General features: G+C 42.0%; 1 protein-coding gene across 2 annotated transcripts in view; it reads left to right on the forward strand.

The window, feature by feature from the left end:
* LOC122549998 (exocyst complex component 6B) overlaps positions 1-20622 on the forward strand; it is a 697687-nt gene that overhangs the window by 138884 nt on the left and 538181 nt on the right. For both annotated transcript variants that reach the window (XM_043690482.2, XM_087991883.1), the window contains exons 2-5: positions 5196-5361; positions 6717-6764; positions 7414-7504; positions 10345-10390. In XM_043690482.2, the coding sequence (XP_043546417.2) occupies positions 5196-5361; positions 6717-6764; positions 7414-7504; positions 10345-10390 (351 nt within the window). The remainder of the gene's footprint in view (positions 1-5195; positions 5362-6716; positions 6765-7413; positions 7505-10344; positions 10391-20622) is intronic.

Genomic DNA, 20622 nt, shown 5'->3' on the forward strand with positions numbered 1-20622 from the left:
GGTGACCAAGCGCGGCCTCACCAACATCCTGTACAACTGCAACATAACTTCCCAACTTCTATACCAATGCCCTGACTGATGAAGGCCAGTGTACCAAAAGCCTTCTTCACTGCCCTGTCTAGCTGTGACTCCATCTTCAGAGAACTGTGCACCTGAACTCCAAGTCCCTTTGTTCCACTACACTCCTTAAGACCCTACTGTTCACTACAAAACTCTTACCTTGATTTGACTTTCCAATATGCAAGATCTCACACTTTTCTATATTAATCTCCATTTGCCATTTCTCAGTCCACTTCCCAAATTGATCAATATCCTCTGTATTACTTTAAAAAAAGGTATTGGTATGGCATTGCAGTTAGAAAGTCAGAAGGTTTCCTTCTCGACAGGATGTCAGTAAACTGACATCAAGAGAAAATGAGCTGAAAATGTGTTGCTGGAAAAGCGCAGCAGGTCAGGCAGCATCCAAGGAACAGGAGAATCGACGTTTCGGGCATAAGCCCTTCTTCAGGAATCAAGAGAAAATGCCCATGATTGTTGCTTCAAGGTAGAAACATTGGTTCAGACATGTTCTGCAGGGAAGGGATCCTGCTTGTCTGTCTGATCTGGCTATCACGGGGCAAGTTCACATGGCCTGGTTCACCCTCCAGGTCCCATGAAGGTGCTACTCAGCATGCTGGAAGAACAGCTAATCACAAGGGCTGAATACACTTGGGGCAAGACTTCATTCCTGAGCAACAACCAGTAGCCTTCTCTCCAATGGAAAGAGGGCATCACAGTTGGATTTAACTGTGACTTCATAGTTGATTCCCCAACTTCAAGCATGGCCACTGGGGTGGGTTTGAGTGTTGGTTGCAGTTGAGAAGCCGCTGATGATCCATTGTTATAATTAGAGTGCATGAGAGTTGGAAAAAAAACAGATTCAAGTCATTCTACCATGACCCAAAGCCACTTTGTCACCATACGTGCTGCTTAATCTGTTAGTTTTCTTACAGTATTGTATGAGGCAAAGACATATCAAAGCGAGTTTTAATAGCCGACATATGTGCTGTTACAACTGCTGCTGGTGAATTATGGAGTCTTGACACAGCCGTGAAATTTTATTATTTAAAGCAGACTTTTGATACATTCAGGCCTCAGCGACTCCAGGTCATAAGTGGGTGATTAACCCTTTGTTGTAAGTCACTGTTTCACTAATATAATTTGGGTACAACTGTCAGATCCATCATTCATGGTTGACCCTTCCAATGCAGTGCTGACTGCTGGAGGTATCAACTTTCTAATGAGGTGTTAAATAGAGGCCCCAATTCCCCCTCAGGTGAACCTAATTGATCCCATATCACTATTTTGAAGAAGAGTCAATAATTTCTCCTCTTGTGTTCTGGCCAAAGTTTAATCCTTCCAGCAGCATAACTAAAAGCGACAGATTATCTTATCATTAGCTCACTGCTGTTGGAGGGATCTTGTGCATAAATTGGCTGCCACGTCTCCTGTATTACACTATTGGTGACACTTCAAAAAACACTCACTGGCTGTGAGACGCTATGGGATGCCAAGAAGTTGTGAAAGTTGATGCACCAATGTGAGTTTTTTTATTTCACAGATTTACAGAACTATTCAGACAACACAAGATGCTCAGGGCTGACTATATCACTGACACGTATACAGAAAATAAATCCAAACAACTTGTAGACATATCTCTTGAAATAAATTAATAAATACGAGTTTTCTTCCTTTTGTTTCCTGACCATGGAGAGCAGAAAGCCCAAATTCTATTCCCATCCCATACCACAGGAGCATAGAGACAAAAGTAAGCCATTTGGTCCTTTGAACCTGCCCCACCACTTGAAAGAAAAGGCTGACGTGATTGTGGCTTCAGCTTCACTTTCTGTCTGCCCCTCGTAACTCTTATCTCCTTTGTCTATCATAAATCCATCTCACTTCACTTTGAACTAATTTAAAGTCTCAATCTTCACTGCTTTCTGGGGAAAAGAATTCACATATTTTCCAGCCTTCTGAGAGAAAACAGTTCTCCTCAAATCTGTCTTTAAAGTTGGGGGGTGGGGGGCAGGGGTGTTTCCTATTCCTAAACTCTTCTCTATTTTTAGAATCCCCCACAAAGAAAGCAACATCCTCCTAGTATTCTCCTTGTCAAATCCCCTCATGATCTTTATGCCTATCAATGAAATCACCTCTTGACTTTTGAGAGTTTAGCTCTCACCTGTTCAGTCTTTCCTCATAAGATAAGCAATTTATCTCAGGAATGAGTCAATGAACCCTCTCTGACCTGCTTTAAAAGCACTTATGCCTTTTCTCCAGTAAGAAACCCAAATTTGTACACAGTACTCCAGATGTTGTCTTGCCAATGTACAACTGGAGTAAAACTTCCAAACTTTTATATTTCACTTCCTTGCAATAATTGATAACCTTGGATTTGTCTTCCTAATTACTTAGTGCAACTACATACAAACATATTCTGGTTTCCCAGTTATAGTAAGGATATTATCAAGCTGGAGAGGGTTCAGAAGAAATTTACCAGGATGTTGCCAGGTATGGAAAGTTTGAGTTATAAAGAAAGGGTGGCTAGGCTAGGACATTTTCCACTGGAGCATAGGAGGTTGAGAGGTGACCTGAGAGACGTTTATAAAATAATGAGAGGTCCAGATAGAGTTAATGATTGTTGTCATTTCCTTAGGATGGGGAATTTCAAGATGCGAGGGCATATTTTTAAGGTGAGAGGAGAGATATTTAAAAAAGACACGAGGGGCAAATGTTTTATACGGTAGGTGGTTCGCGTGTGGAATGAACATCCTGAGGAAGTGGTGGAAATGGGTATAATTATAATGTTGAAAAGACATTTAGCTAAGTATAGGTTTGAAGTGATATGGGCCAGGAGCAGGCAGGTGGAAACAGTTTAGTTTGGGATTATGTTCAAAATGGACTTGTTGGACCAAAGGGTCTGTTTCCATGTTGTATGACTGTGTGACTCTATGTATCAGGACACCCAGATCCTTCTGTACCATCATGTTCTGCAGTCTGCTTCCATTTGAATAGACTACTCCTTTTTCGTTCTTCAGGTGAGGTTGTTGGATCTGCACAGCTGGGTTTGGTGAAGTCCATTGGTCCAGGATTTTCCCATCACTGTCCAGTGGCTCCCCCATCTACTGCTCATGGAAGAATTCAATTTGGCTGTAATCCTGCTGCCATCTGTTCATTTGCCAGCTCTGTGATAAGACGTGTCCAGTGGTTAAACCCATACACCGTCAAACCCTCTCAGGCCTTAGATGGTTGGTTTATTTGATTCTTTTGAAAGAACCTATTTGACCCATAAACTAAGTGATTGAAGGAAGGAAGGTAAATTGAAAATGTCTCTGTAGAGCCAATATTCCATTGAGAAACTAATTAATATGTGGAGCAGACTCCCTCAGTGGTAGCATTTTTAATTGAGTCATTCAAAGGCAGTAACAGTATCTGGTTAATTTGAGACGTGTGCCGAGTTTCTTTTGGGAGGAACAAGTGACTTTAGAGCATATGAATTAGGAGCAGGAATAGACCACTCAACCTCTTGACTCTGCTATGTCATTCAATCAGATCATTGCTGATCTGATTACTCCACATTCCTTGAGGAGAAAGTGAGGTCTGCAGATGCTGGAGATCAGAGCTGAAAATGTGTTGCTGGAAAAGCGCAGCAGGTCAGGCAGCATCCAGGGAACAGGAGAATCGACGTTTCGGGCATAAGCCCTTCTTCAGGAAACCTGAAGAAGGGCTTATGCCCGAAACGTCGATTCTCCTGTTCCCTGGATGCTGCCTGACCTGCTGCGCTTTTCCAGCAACACATTTTCTACTCCACATTCCTGCCTACCCTGACAACCTTTCACCCTTTGATTATTGGGAATTTGTCTACATTTGACTCTGTTTGTACCGCCTTCCAAGGAAGAGAGTTTCAAAGATTCACAAACCTCTGAGAGAAATCTTCTGCTTTCTACCTTGAATGGATAACCCCTTATTTCTGTACGGTGAGCCTTAGTTCTAGTTTCTCCTGTAATAGGAAACATCTCCTCACATCTATGTTGTCAAGACCACTCAGGACCTTGTATGTTTCAATCATGTAACCTCAAGCTTAGCCTTACCAGTTTTTCTCTTATAAGACCATTACAGGTATTAGCTGAAAATGTGTTGCTGGAAAAGCGCAGCAGGTCAGGCAGCATCCAGGGAACAGGAGAATCGACGTTTCGGGCATAAGCCCTTCTTCAGGAAACCTGAAGAAGGGCTTATGCCCGAAACATCAATTCTCCTGTTCCTTGGATGCTGCCTGACCTGCTGCGCTTTTCCAGCAACACATTTTCAGCTCTGATCTCCAGCATCTGCAGTCCTCACTTTCTCCATTACAGGTATTAGTCTAGTAAACCTTGTCTGAGTTTGTATCCTTCTGTAAACAGGGATACCCATACTGTACACAGTATTCCAAATGTGCTCTCACCAGTGCCTTATATAATTGAACAATAACCTCCCTACTTTTGTACTCACGTCCCCTTGCAAAAACAATAACATTTTGTTAGCTTTCCAAAATACTTGCTGTATCTGTGTACAAGCTTATGATTCCAGCTCACAGTGTAACTGGACAAATCCAATCCCAGAATTAAATCTGGATTAAAAGGTCACATTTGTTTCTTTTCTAATTAATGTGATGATGAGTTACTGAAGCATAGTTACGTGAGGCTGCAGATTTTCTTTAACAACAGAACTTAAGTTGAATACACAAAAGGAGAAACAAAAACAAAATATCTTACTGTAGAACACAGTTTGAAAGATTTTACAACAAAATAACATCACAAAGTTTCATCATGCTTCCTGACACTATGTGTTAACAAGATTCATGTCTGCAGAAATTCATCCTGCATAACAAATACTTAAGCTTGCCATAACTGATTGTCTCTGGTTCTTTCCTGTGGACCATTAAGTCTTCTTCGATGAGTAGTCACAAAACTGAGAGCTTAAACTTTCTCAGAATTAAATAACATGTAGATTTCTCATCAAACATTCCTGGCCTGGAAGCTATACAAATTAAAGTGTACTAATATAGTTGAAGGTACGACCAGCAGTGGTGAAGTAGTTAAAAGCAGGGAAGTGAAAAAGGTGGGATTAGATGTGTGAAAATGCTATAAGCTTTAAAGTGTAGCTGAATTGTTCCATTTCAGGTCAGTGTACGATGGGGAGGAACACTGGCGGTTCATGGAGAAGCTGGAGGCCCGGATCCGGAACCATGATCGGGAGATCGAGAAAATGTGCAACTTCCATTTCCAGGGATTTGTAGACTCCATCACAGAACTGCTGAAAGTGCGGGGAGAAGCACAGAAGTTGAAAGTATGTTGTACTTTCCCCCATCTTGTCTTGTGTAGTATTGCCACATTGTGAAATAAGGAGGTTCACTTGACTTATTCCTGTGGTGTAGGACTTACCTTGATGAGGAAAGGTTGAACAGGTTAGGCTGAATACCATTGTAGTTGACAAGAATGAGATGTGGTCTTTTTGAAACAAAAACCCTTGAGGGAACTTGATTCTGGATCCTGGGAGGATTTTTGTGGGAATGACTAGAGCCAGGACAGATAGTTTAAGAATGAGGGGTCTGTTATTTAAGACAGACATGAGGAGATTTATTTTTCTCTGAGGGTCATTCACCTGTAGGATTCTCTTTCACAGAGAGCAGTGGAGGCTTTGTCAGTGAAAGTTTCAAGACAGCTACAGATAGATTCTAGATTAAAAAGGAAGTCCAAGGTTATGCAGGGTAGTCAGGAAAGTAGAGTTAAGGCTACAGTCAGATCACCTAAGACCTTATCACAAGATATGTTTGTCTGTATGAATCTGGTTACTGCAAATGCTGGGAGGCCTTTGTGTCTGATCCATATTAATGCAGCAGACCAATCAACTGACCAGGAGCCTCATCCTCTTCACTCTCATTGCCATGTGGTGAGACCGTAGAACTTGCTTCCACAGTGATACCCACAGGAGGGTGAAGAGAGCAGAGTGGCAAGGGACAAATGGAATAGAGGAGGCTTGTGTGAAATACAAACACCACCAAGAACCAAATGAAAGAGCAGAAAATTGCAGATACTGAAAATCTGAAATTAAAAACAGAAAATGCTGTGAAAGTTGTGCCAGTTGTGCAGTATTTATATAGAGAGAAACAGAGTTAATGTTTTAGGTATATGACCGTTCTCAGAACTGGGAAAAGTTGGAGATGGATTAGGCTGTGAGCTGCACTTTACTGGGACAGGGACAAAAGGATGATCTGTAATAGTGCAGACAAATTGTATTAAATAGCCTGTTTCTATTTTACAAGTTGATCCACCTGTCAGCAAAAATAATTGATTACTGATGACCAGCTCTTAAAACTGTGATGATTTGGTCAGTTATTGTGAGGTTCTAGTGACAGAGGGGTTTTAGGCTCCATTCATTTCAGGCCCAATCAATGATGGAAATAGTTTGTGTCTCACTTGCTGTCTTCAAGGTGTACCTATCAACTGAACTCGGGCTAATTCCTGATTTGCTGTCCCGATATCTCTTTTAAAATGTCTCAACGCTCCTTGGATCATATTAATAAACCACAGGGTGGTATTGACAATATATTCTTCTCCAAAACCCTCACTGTTTAAGCTCTAAATTTACTTTTTTTTTCAAACAATGTTTTAAAGTGAGATGTTTCATTTCCTACATTTCAGATTCAGGTGACAGACACCAATAACAAGCTGCAGGAATCAGGGAGAGAGGTGAGTTCTTTTCCACTGTCTCATTTTCTTTTTCCCCCATTGCTGTTTCCTTCATCACAGCAGTGACTATACTTCCAAGTTGCTTCCTTGCCTATGAAACGCTTTGAAGTGCCCTAAAATTGGTCATAAAGGCAAATTATTTCATGTATAAACCTTTTTTTTTTCTACTGTCAATGCTTTTAAATATCACCAACCACTGCCTTGTGCTGACTTTTACATGTCAATGGAAATGTACTATAGTTAGTTTCTGCGTCAAAGCCTTCCAGGTAACTGAGTTAATCAGCAAGTCACCTTGGCCGGGGACGATAAATTGGTGATTTCTGCTGAACTTAATCTAAGTCAGTAGTACCTGTTGGGCATTAGTGAATTCTACGTAGAAACTCAGCTGTTTGCACTGTGATACCTTACAAAACATGCATAAAAACAGGACAGTGATGCTTCCTCTGTCCGCTTGGTGGAAGGCTGTTGTGCATATGGGTGGTGGCCACTGGGATGACTCAAAGAAAATTGTGTCAGTGAGGCAGGATGGTGAAAATCACTGAGTCTAAAAATATAAGGACTGCTTGGTTAATGAATCTTTCAAAACTGACTGACTGATTCATGAAAATATAGTCACCAAATTGTTTCTTTTCAACATATGCCTCTGCAGCTACTCACTGAAATGGAGGAACTGAGGAAGTGTCGCTCACAGCAAAGGAATATAGCAGCTACAGTGGACCAGCTGACACTCTGTCTACCAGGTACTAAACAGTTATCGTCAGCAAGGTTCCTGCAGGAGATAACAGGTTTAGTGATAATTGTTATAGCATCTTGAGTCAGTCGAATGGTTCTGAATGGACAAAATGCGACAACAAAAAAAATTAAAGCAGAGGGGTATGACAGAGAATGTATGGAAACAGAAATGTAGAGCAGCAGAGAAGACCATTGCCATCCACATGAACAGTTTCTCCCTGGGAAGCACCATATCCCAAACAGTGTGCACACACGTCCATCAAAGCTTTATCCATGTACTTATTGAACTAGCTCTTGATTCAGCTTCCTCTGTTCCCCCAGTCCATTCCAGGAAACAATTGACATCTTGCACCATGATTTTTTAATCTTACTTGGTATAGGGGTTTGGGAAATGCTATGTTTAAGATAATTGTCAAACAGTGACCAGGTGGCAGAAGTTGAGAATATTTATTTGTAGAGCAAGCTGTGGCCTAAGTTCCCAAGAAGAAACTGATTCATTGTCAACTTCAAGAGAGAATTAAAACTATATATAAAATGAAAAAAAAAGGCTATGCGGCAGGAGGAAACAGGGACTAATTGGATTGCTCTTTCAGAGACCTAGCAAATGAATGATGGGGCAAATAACACCTTGCATTTTATAGCACCTTAACATAGAGGATCTCAGGCATATTATGTCAAAATATTAATTCTGAGTCATGTAAAGAGATATTAGAGCAGGTTGAAGAGGGTTGAAAGTATGTCTTAAAGGTGAAAAGAGAGACAAAGGTTTTGCAGAACGTCTGTGTTTGCGCGCGCATGTGTCTGTGTGTCTCTGTGTGTGCATGTACTTAACACTATTTGACTCCTGATCATTGCAAATAGTACCTGCTTCTCTCAGTTGGTATTATTCCTATCTTAGAATCAGATCATTTGAGGAGATTTTTCAGTGCTGTACTGATTATTCTTCTGGGTAGCAGTACATTTTTCTCTGACACTAATAAGAATGCTGGATTGTCAGAGAAGCTAACCTTCAGATGCGATTTTAAACCCCATGTATGATCAGTTCAGATGGATATAAACGACCAACATGAGAATGTTGTAAATAGAACAGGGTGCCCTGGCCAAAGCTCTTTCCTTGAACCACACCAAAAACTGGAAATCCCATAATTGCTGTTTGTTAGCTTCTGTCTTTACCCATATTGTAACAGTGCCTGTGCTTTGAAGCAATTTACACTTCATCAAGAAGTTTGGCATGTTTCTTATTGATATTGTAGCACAATATTCCAATGCAACTAGCTCTTTCTGACTGATTGATATTCTACCGTTGACTTTGCATCTCCTCTGCCTTTATTTGAATTCCAAGAATTCAGTGCCAATTGTGCTTCATTCCAAATGTTATCAAGAATTGCATATAGCGAATTGCAAAATATCCTGACCATTGTTACAGATTGTAAAACTGTAATTAAAATAGATTTACCAACACTGCTTATTGAAGCTTCATCCAGTCCAAGTGCTCAAAGACTGAAGTATAAATACTTCAAAGCAAGTTTACCACATGGTGCTGAGAGATATGTGTTGTTGAAACATTTTGTCATGTACTCATCACAAAAGCAAGAATGTAAATTTTCAAATGATCACACCAATTTCTATGATTGGAGAAAAAAACTGATGTTTGATTACCGACTTTTACTCCATGCATGGTTAGTGGTCTGGTCATGATCCATGTACAGTGATGAACTTAAGCTTTAATCATAATCCTTATGGTAGGGAGAAACTGGTGGAAACGAGTTTTGAGAAGGTTTGTAGCTCAGGTTGAAGTTCTGGATGTAGGTTTGCTCGCTGAGCTGCATTTCCAGAAGTTTTGTCACCCTAGTAGGTAACATCTTCAGTAGGCCTCTGGGCGAAGCACTGCTGATGATTCCTGCTTTCTATTTATATGTTTTGGTTTCTTTGGGTTGGTGATGTCATTGCCTGTTCTTTTTCTCAGGGGGTGGTAGTTGGGGTCTAACTCAATGTTTTTGTTGATGGAGTTCCAGTTGGAATGCCATGCTTCTAGGGGCACTACCAGCTAGGTTAAAAAGGCACGATAATTAGAAGGCCAAAACAAATTTCTGTTTGAAAGCCTTTGTTTGGCTTACTATAATTATGTTTGGTATCACTTTCAAGGTGATTGAAAGACTTGATAATCACCTTTTTTTTAAGTGTTCAAATAGACCCTAATAATTACTTAGTTCTAAGTGTGAGGATCTTTGTTCTGTGATACAGCACTGGTTTCAGATTGTGTTTGCAAGGTACCTATACACTTTCTTTTTGGGAATATAGTTACAGAGATAACCTACCCACTAAAGGCCACTTGTTGCCAAATTAATCTTCCTTGGGCAGGAAGTAAGCTATATTTCCTTGAATTGAGTTGGATATGAAATGGGATGTTAGGAATAGGAAATTGGGACTGAGTTGTCAATTGACTACAGATTTGGTAATCTGATTCTCAACCTGTGCCTAGCCAGTAAAGCCCACATCCTAGGAATGACAAAAAAAACCTTGCAAATGTTTCTTAGAAGCCATTGGATATGGTGATTACCATCTGTTTGTTTTGACATCCACTGACTGGAGGAATGAAACACAAGTGTAATAAAAGTCATTTTTATTTGGTGTTCTTGCATACCTATTCTGACGAGTGCAAGATGAAAAACTCTGACACAGTTTTTTCTTTCATCTGTATGACTTTTCGTGTTAAAGTGAAATTAAAGTGTAAGTATTGAAACAGTTAAACATAGGAGCATTGAAAGAAAATGGGATCTCATAATAACAAAAATAATTGCATGGCAAGCTATTTGTTTCAATATTTGACCTGTCTCTTTTTTTTCAGTACTGGAGATGTACAGTAAATTACGGGAGCAACTGAAGACTAAAAGGTAAATTGCAACCTTGACTTAGATGGTCCAATGACTGTAAACGCTAGTTATCAGAGGTGTCCCATTCATCTTCATCTCTACCCATGTTAAGCACTTACAAGTTTACTTGCACAGCAGTTGTTTGAGGAGTTCTAATTACAATTAAATGGGGGTGAAGTGGAAGCAGAGACTGCATCAAGAGGATGGAAATAAAAATTTTTCACAAGGGTTTGTGGTAGGATCTGAAGGTTTCCAGGAAACCTAACCATTGAGTCAAGTGGGATTCATGACTTCAGAGGTGTGAAGCATGTTGGGTAATGTAAGGCAGACTGATCAAATGGTTTTGAATTATTTAGCCCAAAAAATTATTTTTCTGTATACGTTTGCAGATCTTTGAAGTTCAAAACAGCATAAAAATAGAACATGCCTCATCATGCAAGGCTCGTCACTGTGTGACTAGCTGGTGTTGCAGTGGTTCAAAATTAATTAATTAAAAAATAAATTATAGTGATTTACAAACACAAAAGGGCTGTAGAGAGGACTAATTGATTGCAGTCAGCAGGCAAAGGTGGAGAATTTTGTTTTATTCTTGTCAGGAAATGCAAGTTGCTGTCAGGTCCAGTTGTTTGTTGCCTATCCCCATTTACTCTTCAGAAAGGATTGATGGACTATCATGTTTAACCATTCCATGTGTTGAAGGTATTTCACAATGCTGTTAGCATTTTGTGTGTTTGTCCCTGTCAAGGTGAAACAAGAATGTTGTATGACAATTTTCCGAAGTTTTGATCTGAAAGTGTTTCCATGCATTTGCTATTCTCTACCTTCCGGGTGTTGGAGCTCCCAGGCTGAGAATGTGCACTAAAGACATCTTGGTGAAGTGCTGCAGATACTTCACATTGCAGTCATTGACATTTTCCTCCTGATCCCACTAACTTCAGTTTTAATTGGGTTAATTAGTGCCGTACTCAGTTTAATGTTACCTTGATGTTAAGAGTGATAGTTGATTTAGTTAGATCCCATATGCCCCATATGTTGGTGAAGACAATTTTGAAATTTTGACATGTTTCATGTCATAGTTTGGTAGTTGGGTTGCAGACAATTGTGTCTTCTGGTTTTATTCTATCTTTGTAATCATAAGTTGTCCCTTAAACCTATTTCACTTTGTGGACGAGAAAGTGAGGACTTCAGAATGCTGGAGATTAGAGTTAGAGTGTGGTGCTCAAAAAGCACAGCAGGTCAGGCAGTGTCCTGCCATTTCTGGTGAAGGGCTTATGCCTGAAACGTCGATTATCCTGTTCCTTGGATGCTGCCTGACCTAGTGTGTTTACCCAGCACCACACTCTTCGACTACTTTACTTCATGGCTTAATGTCAAATTTTGTTCACCTGTACTCTTCCACAGCATCTTAAGATGGTTTTGCTCAGCTAATTGAACTGTGTATTGCACCTTTTTATTTTATTATTGTCTCATAGTCTTGTGAAAGTACAGCGTTACCACCCCTTTCCCCCTTTTTGAACATTTGATTCATTTCAGGGCTGTTCAGCTTTAAGCTAATTTTTGACATCGGCATAGTGGGTTTGTAGCAAAATTTGCAGTTGATTAGCTGGAAATCTGTGCACAATACATTTTCCAAAACCCAAATGCTTTTCATTATCCAGCATCTGGAAAAATGATTTTTTGTGTATTGGAATCTGATGGATGCTGCATTGTAGAGACCTATGCAAGGAGCTGAGTATTGCTGTGAGGCCTCCGAGTGCATTTCTTTGTTTCAGTGGCAATAACTAGATAAAGTGCCAAGGTCCACAGTGTTAGACAAGACTAAAGTCAAAATAGAGCACAAGGAGAGATAAATTAAATAGGGATGTAATGTACTACGACATCTTTACGTAAGACCAGAGGAGACAAAACATGATAAAGGAGTTCAAAATTATGAAGAGTTTTGATAGTGTAAGTAAGGGAGCAATGTTTTCAGTGGCTGGAGAGTTAGGAACCAGAGGAGACAAATTTATTACACAGGGGTACAAAAACCAAAAGAGAGATGTAGAGATTTCTCTCATACAAAAAGTATTTCTGATCTAGAGTCAATAGATTTGGCTGGGAAAGCACCGAAGTCAGGCAGCATCCGAGCAGCAGGAAAGTCAACATTTTGGGACAAAACCCTTTGTCAGGACTGGGGAGGGAGCCAAGAAGTATATACAAGGAGGGGACTGGGCGTGGGGAAGGGTAGGTGAGATGGTGAGAGGTGAATGCAGGTCAGGGGCTGTTATGATTTGTCAGTGGAAAGGGTGGAGCGGATAGATGAGTTGGAAAATGGACAGGTTGGGTCAGATCAGGTTGGGGAATCAAGGACTAGAGGGCATCAGTTTAAGGTTAGAGGGGAAAGAATAAAAAGGAACTTGAGGGGCAACATTTTTACACAGAGAGTGATACACATATGGAATGAGAGGCCAGCAGAAGTGGTTGAGGCAGGTACATTAGCGACATTTAAAATGCATTTGGACAAGTGCTCTTGCTAGTGCTCTTGGGGGGGGTTTAAACTAACTCTGCAGGGGCATGGGAACCCAGATTGTAGCTTCAGGGTGCAGGGCCTGGAGTGTAGGGAGGTTAGGAACATGGCATCAATTTCCAAGGAGGGTGTCTGTAAACAGGAAAGTGGCTTGAAGTGTGTATACTTCAATGCAAGAAGTATACGAAATAAGGTAGGTGAACTTGCAGCGTGGGTTGGTACCTGGGACTTCGATGTTGTGGCTATTACGGAGACATGGCTAGAACAGGGACAGGATTGGCTGTTGCAGGTTCCAGGATTTAAATGTTTTAGTAGGGTCAGAGGTGGGGGTAAAAGAGGGGGAGGTGTGGCATTGCTTGTCAAAGATAGTATTACAGTGGTGGAAAGGACGATGGATGAGGACTTGCCATCTGAGGTAGTTTGGGCTGAGGTTCGGAATAGGAAAGGTGAGGTCACCCTGTTAGGAGTCTTTTACAGGCCTCCTAATAGTCCTAGAATCATTGAAGAAAGGATAGGGAAGGTGATTCAGGAGATGAGTGACAGTAATAGGGTGGTTGTTATGGGGACTTTAACTTTCCTGATATTGATTGGGAAAGCTATAGCTCAAGTTCGTTAGATGGGTCAGTGTTTGTTGAATGTGTGCAGGAGAGTTTCCTGACACAATATGTAGACAGGCCAACAAGAGGTGAGGCCATACTGGATTTGGTTCTGGGTAACGAACCAGGCCAGGTGTTAGAATTAGAGGTAGGTGAGCACTTTGGGGATAGTGACCATAATTCGGTGATTTTTACTCTCGTGCTGGAGAGGGATAAGTGTGTACTACAGGGCAAGAGTTATAGCTGGGGTCAGGGAAATTATGATGCGGTGAGGCATGACTTAGGATGTGTGGCTTGGAAAAGTAGACTCCAAGGCAAGAGTGTAAATGATATGTGGAGCTTGTTCAAGGAGCAACTATTGAGTGTCCTTGATAATTATGTACCTGTCAGGCAGGGAGGAAAGGGTCGTGCGAGGGAGCCGTGGTTTAATAAGGAATTGGAATCCCTTGTTAAATGGAAGAGGGCGGCCTATCTCAAGATGAGACGTGAAGGTTCATTTGGGGCGATTGAGAGTTCTAGGGTAGCCAGGAAGGACCTGAAGAGAGAGCTAAGAGCAGCAAGGAGGGGACATGAAAGGTCCTTAGTCGGTAGGATTAGGGAAAACCCTAAGGCTTTCTATAGGTATGTTAGGAATAAAAGAATGACTAGGGTAGGAATAGGCCCAGTCAAGGATAGTAGTGGGAAGTTGCGTGTGGAGGCGGAAGAGATTGGGGAGACACTGAATGAATACTTTTCTTCAGTATTTACTCAGGAACAGGGCATTGTCGTCGATGTGAATACTGAGTCACAAATAAGTAGAATGGATGGCTTTGAGGTATGTAGAGAAGAGGTGTTGGAAATCCTGGAAAAGGTGAAAATAGATAAGTCCCCTGGGCCTGATGGCATTTATCCTAGGATTCTCTGGGAAGCAAGGGAGGAGATTGCAGAGCCATTGGCCTTGATTTTTATGTCCTCTTTGTCTACAGGAGTAGTGCCAGAAGACTGGAGGATAGCAAATGTGGTTCCCTTGTTCAAAAAGGGGAGTAGGGATAACCCTAGTAACTATAGGCCGGTGAGTCTCACTTCTGTTGTGGGCAAAGTCTTAGAGAGAATTGTAAGGGATAGGATTTATGCACATCTGGATAGGAATAATGTGATCAAGGATAGTCAGCATGGTTTTGTGAAGGGCAGGTCGTGCCTCACAAACCTTATTGAATTCTTTGAAAAGGTGACGAAGGAGGTTGATGAGGGGAAAGCGGTAGATGTGGTATATATGGATTTTAGTAAGGCGTTTGATAAGGTTCCCCATGGTAGGCTACTGCAGAAAATACGGAGATATGGCATTGAGGGTGAGTTGGAGGTTTGGATTAGGAATTGGCTGGATGGAAGAAGACAGAGGGTAGTAGTTGATGGCAAAGTTTCTTCATGGATTGCCGTCACTAGCGGTGTTCCGCAAGGATCTGTTTTGGGACCATTGCTGTTTGTCATTTTTATAAATGACCTGGAAGAGGGGTTAGAAGGTTGGGTGAGCAAGTTTGCGGATGATACGAAAGTCGGAGGAGTTGTTGACAGTGAGGAAGGATGCGGCAGGTTACAGCAGGATATAGAGAAGCTGCAGAGCTGGGCAGAAAGGTGGCAAATGGAATTCAATGTAGCTAAGTGTGAGGTGATTCACTTTGGGAAGAATAACAAAAAGATGGGGTACTGGGCTAATGGTCGGATACTTGGTAGTGTGGATGAGCAGAGGGATCTTGGTGTCCATGTACACAGATCTCTGAAAGTTGCCACCCAGGTAAATAGTGCGGTGAGGAAGGCATATGGCGTACTGGCTTTTATTGGTAGAGGAATTGAGTTCCGGAGTCCTGAGGTCATGATGCAGTTGTATAAGACTCTGGTGCGGCCGCATCTGGAATATTGTGTGCAGTTTTGGTCGCCATACTATAGGAAGGATGTGGAGGCACTGGAACGGGTGCAGAGGAGGTTTACCAGGATGTTGCCTGGTATGGAAGGAAGATCGTATGAGGAAAGACTGTTTTCATTAGAGAAAAGAAGGTTTAGGGGTGACTTGATTGAGGTGTACAAGATGATTAGGGGGTTAGATAGGGTTGACAGTGTGAACCTTTTTCCGCGTATGTAGTCGGGTATTACAAGGGGGCATAGCTTTAAATTAAGGGGGGGTAGATATAGGACTGAAGTTAGGGGTAGGTTCTTCACTCAGCGAGTCGTAAGTTCATGGAATGCCCTGCCAGTAGCAGTGGTGGACTCTCCCTCTTTATGGGCATTTAAGCGGGCATTGGATAGGTATATGGAGGATAGTGGGTTAGTATAGGTTAGGTGGGCTTGGATCGGCGCAACATCGAGGGCCAAAGGGCCTGTACTGCGCTGTATTCTTCTATGTTCTATGTTCTAAATACATGGATCGGAAAGGTTTAGAAGGTTATGAGCCAAGTGCAGGGGAATGGCTTAGTGTTGATGGACATTTTGGTCAGCGGGACCAGTGTGCGCCAATGGGCCTGTCTCCGTGGTGTGGGATTCTTTGACTCTATGAGGTCAGGGAAGCGAGGGGACGAGGTGGGTTTAAAGGCTGGGTGAAGGCAATGTTGAGGCTATTGGGCTGTAAGTTTCCCAACACAGTGAAGTCTGATGTGGAGTCACTATCAGAAAAGGTGATGGAACCCGTTTGAATCGTAACTTTAGGGAACATCTTTAACATAGTAAAATGCTCAAAAACACTTTGTGGAAGGTTATAGGACGCTGAAGTTTAAAATTGAATGTTATAAGGAAATGCAGGTGATCAAGTGCTTGCTCCAACAGCTAGAATTTTAAAGAATTTTAATTTTCCTTGAATGGGGAAGTTTGTAATGTTATCAGGAATGAGCAGGCAGGTGGGGATGAATTGGATGAAGTCCGATGTGTCAAATGCCTTCTTTACACATTCTGTGAGTCTGTGTGTTGTAGACGTGAGGAGGGAGATGATGGAGTTATGTGTTTAAGAACACCTCTGCAGCAATGAGTTAGAATAGAATTGTTTGTTGCAGAACACTGGTTGCAAAGGTGTTAAGGGATATGGGCCAAAGGCAGGTATGTAGAGTTAAGCCACAGATCAGCCATGATTTCATTGAATGGCAGAATAGACTCAAAGGGCTTAATGGTCCCCACTTCTACTCCTAGTCTCCATTTTCCCAATGGACGGAATGGCAGGCTATTTAATGAGTCCTGGAGCATTGAGGGCCTGGGAGTGAATGGGCAGTTGAGTTGGAGGCATGCATGGATTTGGATTTTGAAACAGAAGATGAGGGAGGGGAAAGAGAGTCTTAGATTGCATGTCTGATACTTGGTAGGAGCAAAAGGAAACCTCAGAGGTAGCATGAATAAAATAGAAAAAGCAAAAGGACAGCAAGAAAGCTTTGAGCTGGGAGAGGATCACCAACAGACCATAGATTCTTTTTCTCTATTTCAGTTGTTGAAAATTTTCCAAATATGAAGATTATTCAGACTGGTTGGATATATTTGCTTTGTAGACATTAATAGTTTTAGGAAAGTTAAATAGAATAGAATAGAACCCCTACAGTGTGGAAGCAGGCTATTCAGCCCATCGAATACATACCACCTCTGAAGAGCATCCCACCTCAACCCACCCCCTAAACCTGCCCCTGTACACTTGCATTTCCCATGGCCAATCCACCTAACCTGCACATCTTTGTACTGCTGGGGGGAAACTGGAGCACCCGGAGGAAACCCACGCAGACAGTTGCCCTAGAATTTTACCGGGGTCCCTGGCACTGTAAGGAAACCAAATCTGGGAGGTGATCTAGTTATGAACAGAAGAAATCTGACCATGAGCATCATCAAATGTGGAAACATCAAAGCTGACTGCTGACTTTTAACAGTAAGGTGAAAAGCAGTTCCTTGAAGTGAAGGAAGAATTCATTTGTCCATCGAGCCTCCAATGATGGTATCAAGATACAGTGATTGGATTTTGGCAAGTCTGAAGAAAATTGATGACTGTAGGGTTAACTCTTTGGTAAAGCTCTAATATTAACATTAGGAATGTTTTGCTGAGAGTCACTGCAGTGAGAAAGGAATAATGTGAGAAAAGATCCAGTCTGATAGGGCCCCTGAATTAAGGAAAAGCATGTCAGAGAAGGAGCCTGTCAGAGGAGGAGCCTCTAACAACAGCCAAGAAGGGAGAGAGAGGAGTTGAACACGTGACTACAAGGATGGTGCAGGAGGGAGGGTTTTGGATTCCAGGATAATTAGGATTCTTTCTGGGTAGGTGGGACCTCTACAAACAGGATGGTCTTCACCTGAACCAGAGGGATACTAATATCCTGGGAGGAAAATTTGCTAATGCTGTTTGGGTGGGTTTAAAATAATTCAGCAGGGCATTGGGAACCTAAATTGTCGTTCGAATACAGAGGAGATTGAGAGCAAGGAGATCTGAAATAAGGTTTCAGGATCACAAAAGGGCACCGGCAAGCAAAAGGTTAGTTTGAAGTGTGTCTATTTCAATGCCAGGAGCATCCAGAATAAAGTGGGTGAACTTGCAGCATGGGTCGGTACCTTGGATTTTGATGTGTGGCCACTTCAGACAATAGACAAAAGGTGCCAGAGTAGGCCATTCTGCCCTTCGAGCCAGCACCACCATTCATTTTGATCATGACTGATCGTCCTCAATCAGTATCCTGTTCCTGCCTTATCCCCATAACCCTTGATTCCACTATCTTTAAGAGCTCTATCATCTCTTTCTTGAAAGTATCCAGAGACTTGGCCTCCACTGCCTTCTGGGGCAGAGCATTCCATACACCCACCACTCTCTGGGTGAAGAAGTTTCTCCTCAACTCTGTTCTAAATGGCCTACCCCTTATTTTTAAACTGTGTCCTCTGGTTCGGGACTCACCCATCAGCGGAAACATGCTTCCTGCCTCCAGAGTGTCCAATCCTTTAATAATCTAATACGTATCAATCAGATCCCCTCTCAGCCTTCTAAACTGAAGGGTATACAAGGAGGAGAAAGTGAGGGCTGCAGATGCTGGAGATCAGAGCTGAAAAATGTATTGCTGGAAAAGCGCAGCAGGTCAGGCAGCATCCAAGGAGTAGGAGAATCGACGTTTCGGGCATAAGCCCTTCTTCAGGAATGAAGGGCTTATGCCCGAAACGTCGATTCTCCTGACCAGCAACACATTTTTCAGCTCTGAGGTGTATACAAGCACAGTTGCTCCAATCTTTCAACGTAAGATAGTCCTACCATTCCGGGAATTGACCTCGTGAACCTACGCTGCACTCCCTCAATAGCCAGAATGTCTTTCCTCAAATTTGGAGACCAAAACTGCACACAATATTCCAGGTGCGGTCTCACCAGGTCACTGTACAGCTGCAGAAGAACTCTTTGCTTCTCTACTCAATTCCTCTTGATATGAAGGCCAGCATGCTATTAGCTTTCTTCACTGCCTGCTGAGACATGGGTAGAGCAGGGACAGGAATGGTTGTTGCATGTTCTGGGATTTAGATATTTCAGTAAGAACAGAGAAGATGGTAAAAGAGGTAGGGGTGTCGCATTGTTAGTCAAGGACAGTATATGGCTGCAGAAAGGATGTTTGAGGACTCGTCAACTGAGGTAGTACGGGCTGAGATTAGAAACAGGAAAGGAGAGGTCACCCTGTTAGGAGGTTTCTATTGGCCTCCAAATAGTTCCAGAGATTTAGAGGAAAGGATAGCAAAGATGATTCTTGATAGGAGCGAGAGTGACAGGGTAGTTGTTATAGGGAACTTCAACTTCCCTAATATTGACTGGGAATACTGCAGTTCAAGTACTTCAGATGGGTCCGTTTTTGTCCATTGTATGCAGGAGGATTTTCTGACAATATGTAGACAGGCCAACAAGGGGCGAGGCCACATTAGATTTGGTACTGGGGAATGAACCTGTCCAGCTGTTAGATTTGGAGGTAGATGAGCACTTTGGTGATAGTGACCACAGTTCAGTTATGTTTACTTTAGAGATGGAAAAGGATAAGTATACACCAGAGGGCAAGAGCTACAGCTGGGGGAAGGGCAATTACGATGCGATTAGACAAAATCTAGGATGCATAGGATGTGGAAAGAAACTGCAGGGCATGGGCAGAATGGAAATGTGAAGCTTATTCGAGGAATAGCTGCTGTGTCATTGATAAGTATGTACCTGTTGGATGGGGAAGAAGTTGTCAAGCACAAGAGCCGTGGTTTACTAAGGAAGTTGAATCTTTTGTCAAGAGCAAGAGGAAGGCTTATATTAGGATGAGATGTAAAGGCTCAGTTAGGGCAATTGAGAGTTAGAAGGTAACCAGGAAAGACCTAAAGAGAGAGCTAAGATGAGTAAGGAGAAGACATGAGATGTTGTTGGCGGATAGGATCAGGGAAAACCCTAAAGCGTTCTATAGGTATAAAAGGGATAAAAGAATGACTAGAATAAGATTAGGACCAATCAAGGACAGTAGTGGGAAGTTGTGCGTGGAGTCAAGAGAAGATAGGGGACGTACTAAAAGAGTATATTTTGTCAATATTCACACTGGAAAAAGACAATGTTGTCAAGGAGAATACTGAGAAACAGGTTATGAGACTAGATGGGTTTGAGGTTCACAAAGAGGAGGTGTTAGAAATTCTGGAAAGTGTGAAAATAGATAAATCCCCTGGGCTGGATGGGATTTATCCTCTGATTCTCCGGGAAGCCAGGGAAAAGATTGCAGAGCCTTTGGCTTTGATCTTTATGTTGTCATTGTCTACAGGAATAGTACCAGAAGACTGGAGGTTGGCAAATATTGTTCCCTTGTTGAAGAACGGGAGTAGAGACAACCCTATTAATTAGAGACCAGTGAGCCTTACTTCATTGTGGGTAAAATGTTGGAAAAGGTTATAAGAGATAATGTTTATAATCATCTCGATAGGAATAAGTTGATTAGGGATAGCCAGTACGGTTTTGTTAAGGGTAGGTTGTCCCTCACAAACCTTATAGAGTTCTTTGAGAAGGTGACCAAACAGGTGGGTGAGGGTAAAGCAGTTGATGTGGTTTATATGAATTTCAGTAAAGCGTTTGATAAGGTTCCCCCTGGTAGGCTACTGCACAAAATACGGAGTCATGGGATTGAGGGCGATTTAGTGGTTTGGATCAGAAATTGGCTAGCTGAAAGAAGATAGCG

This window comes from Chiloscyllium plagiosum, unplaced genomic scaffold (assembly GCF_037043375.1).
Source record: "Chiloscyllium plagiosum isolate Xiang-an unplaced genomic scaffold, Cpla_swu_hap1 HiC_scaffold_1, whole genome shotgun sequence".
Classification (NCBI taxonomy): domain Eukaryota; kingdom Metazoa; phylum Chordata; class Chondrichthyes; order Orectolobiformes; family Hemiscylliidae; genus Chiloscyllium; species Chiloscyllium plagiosum.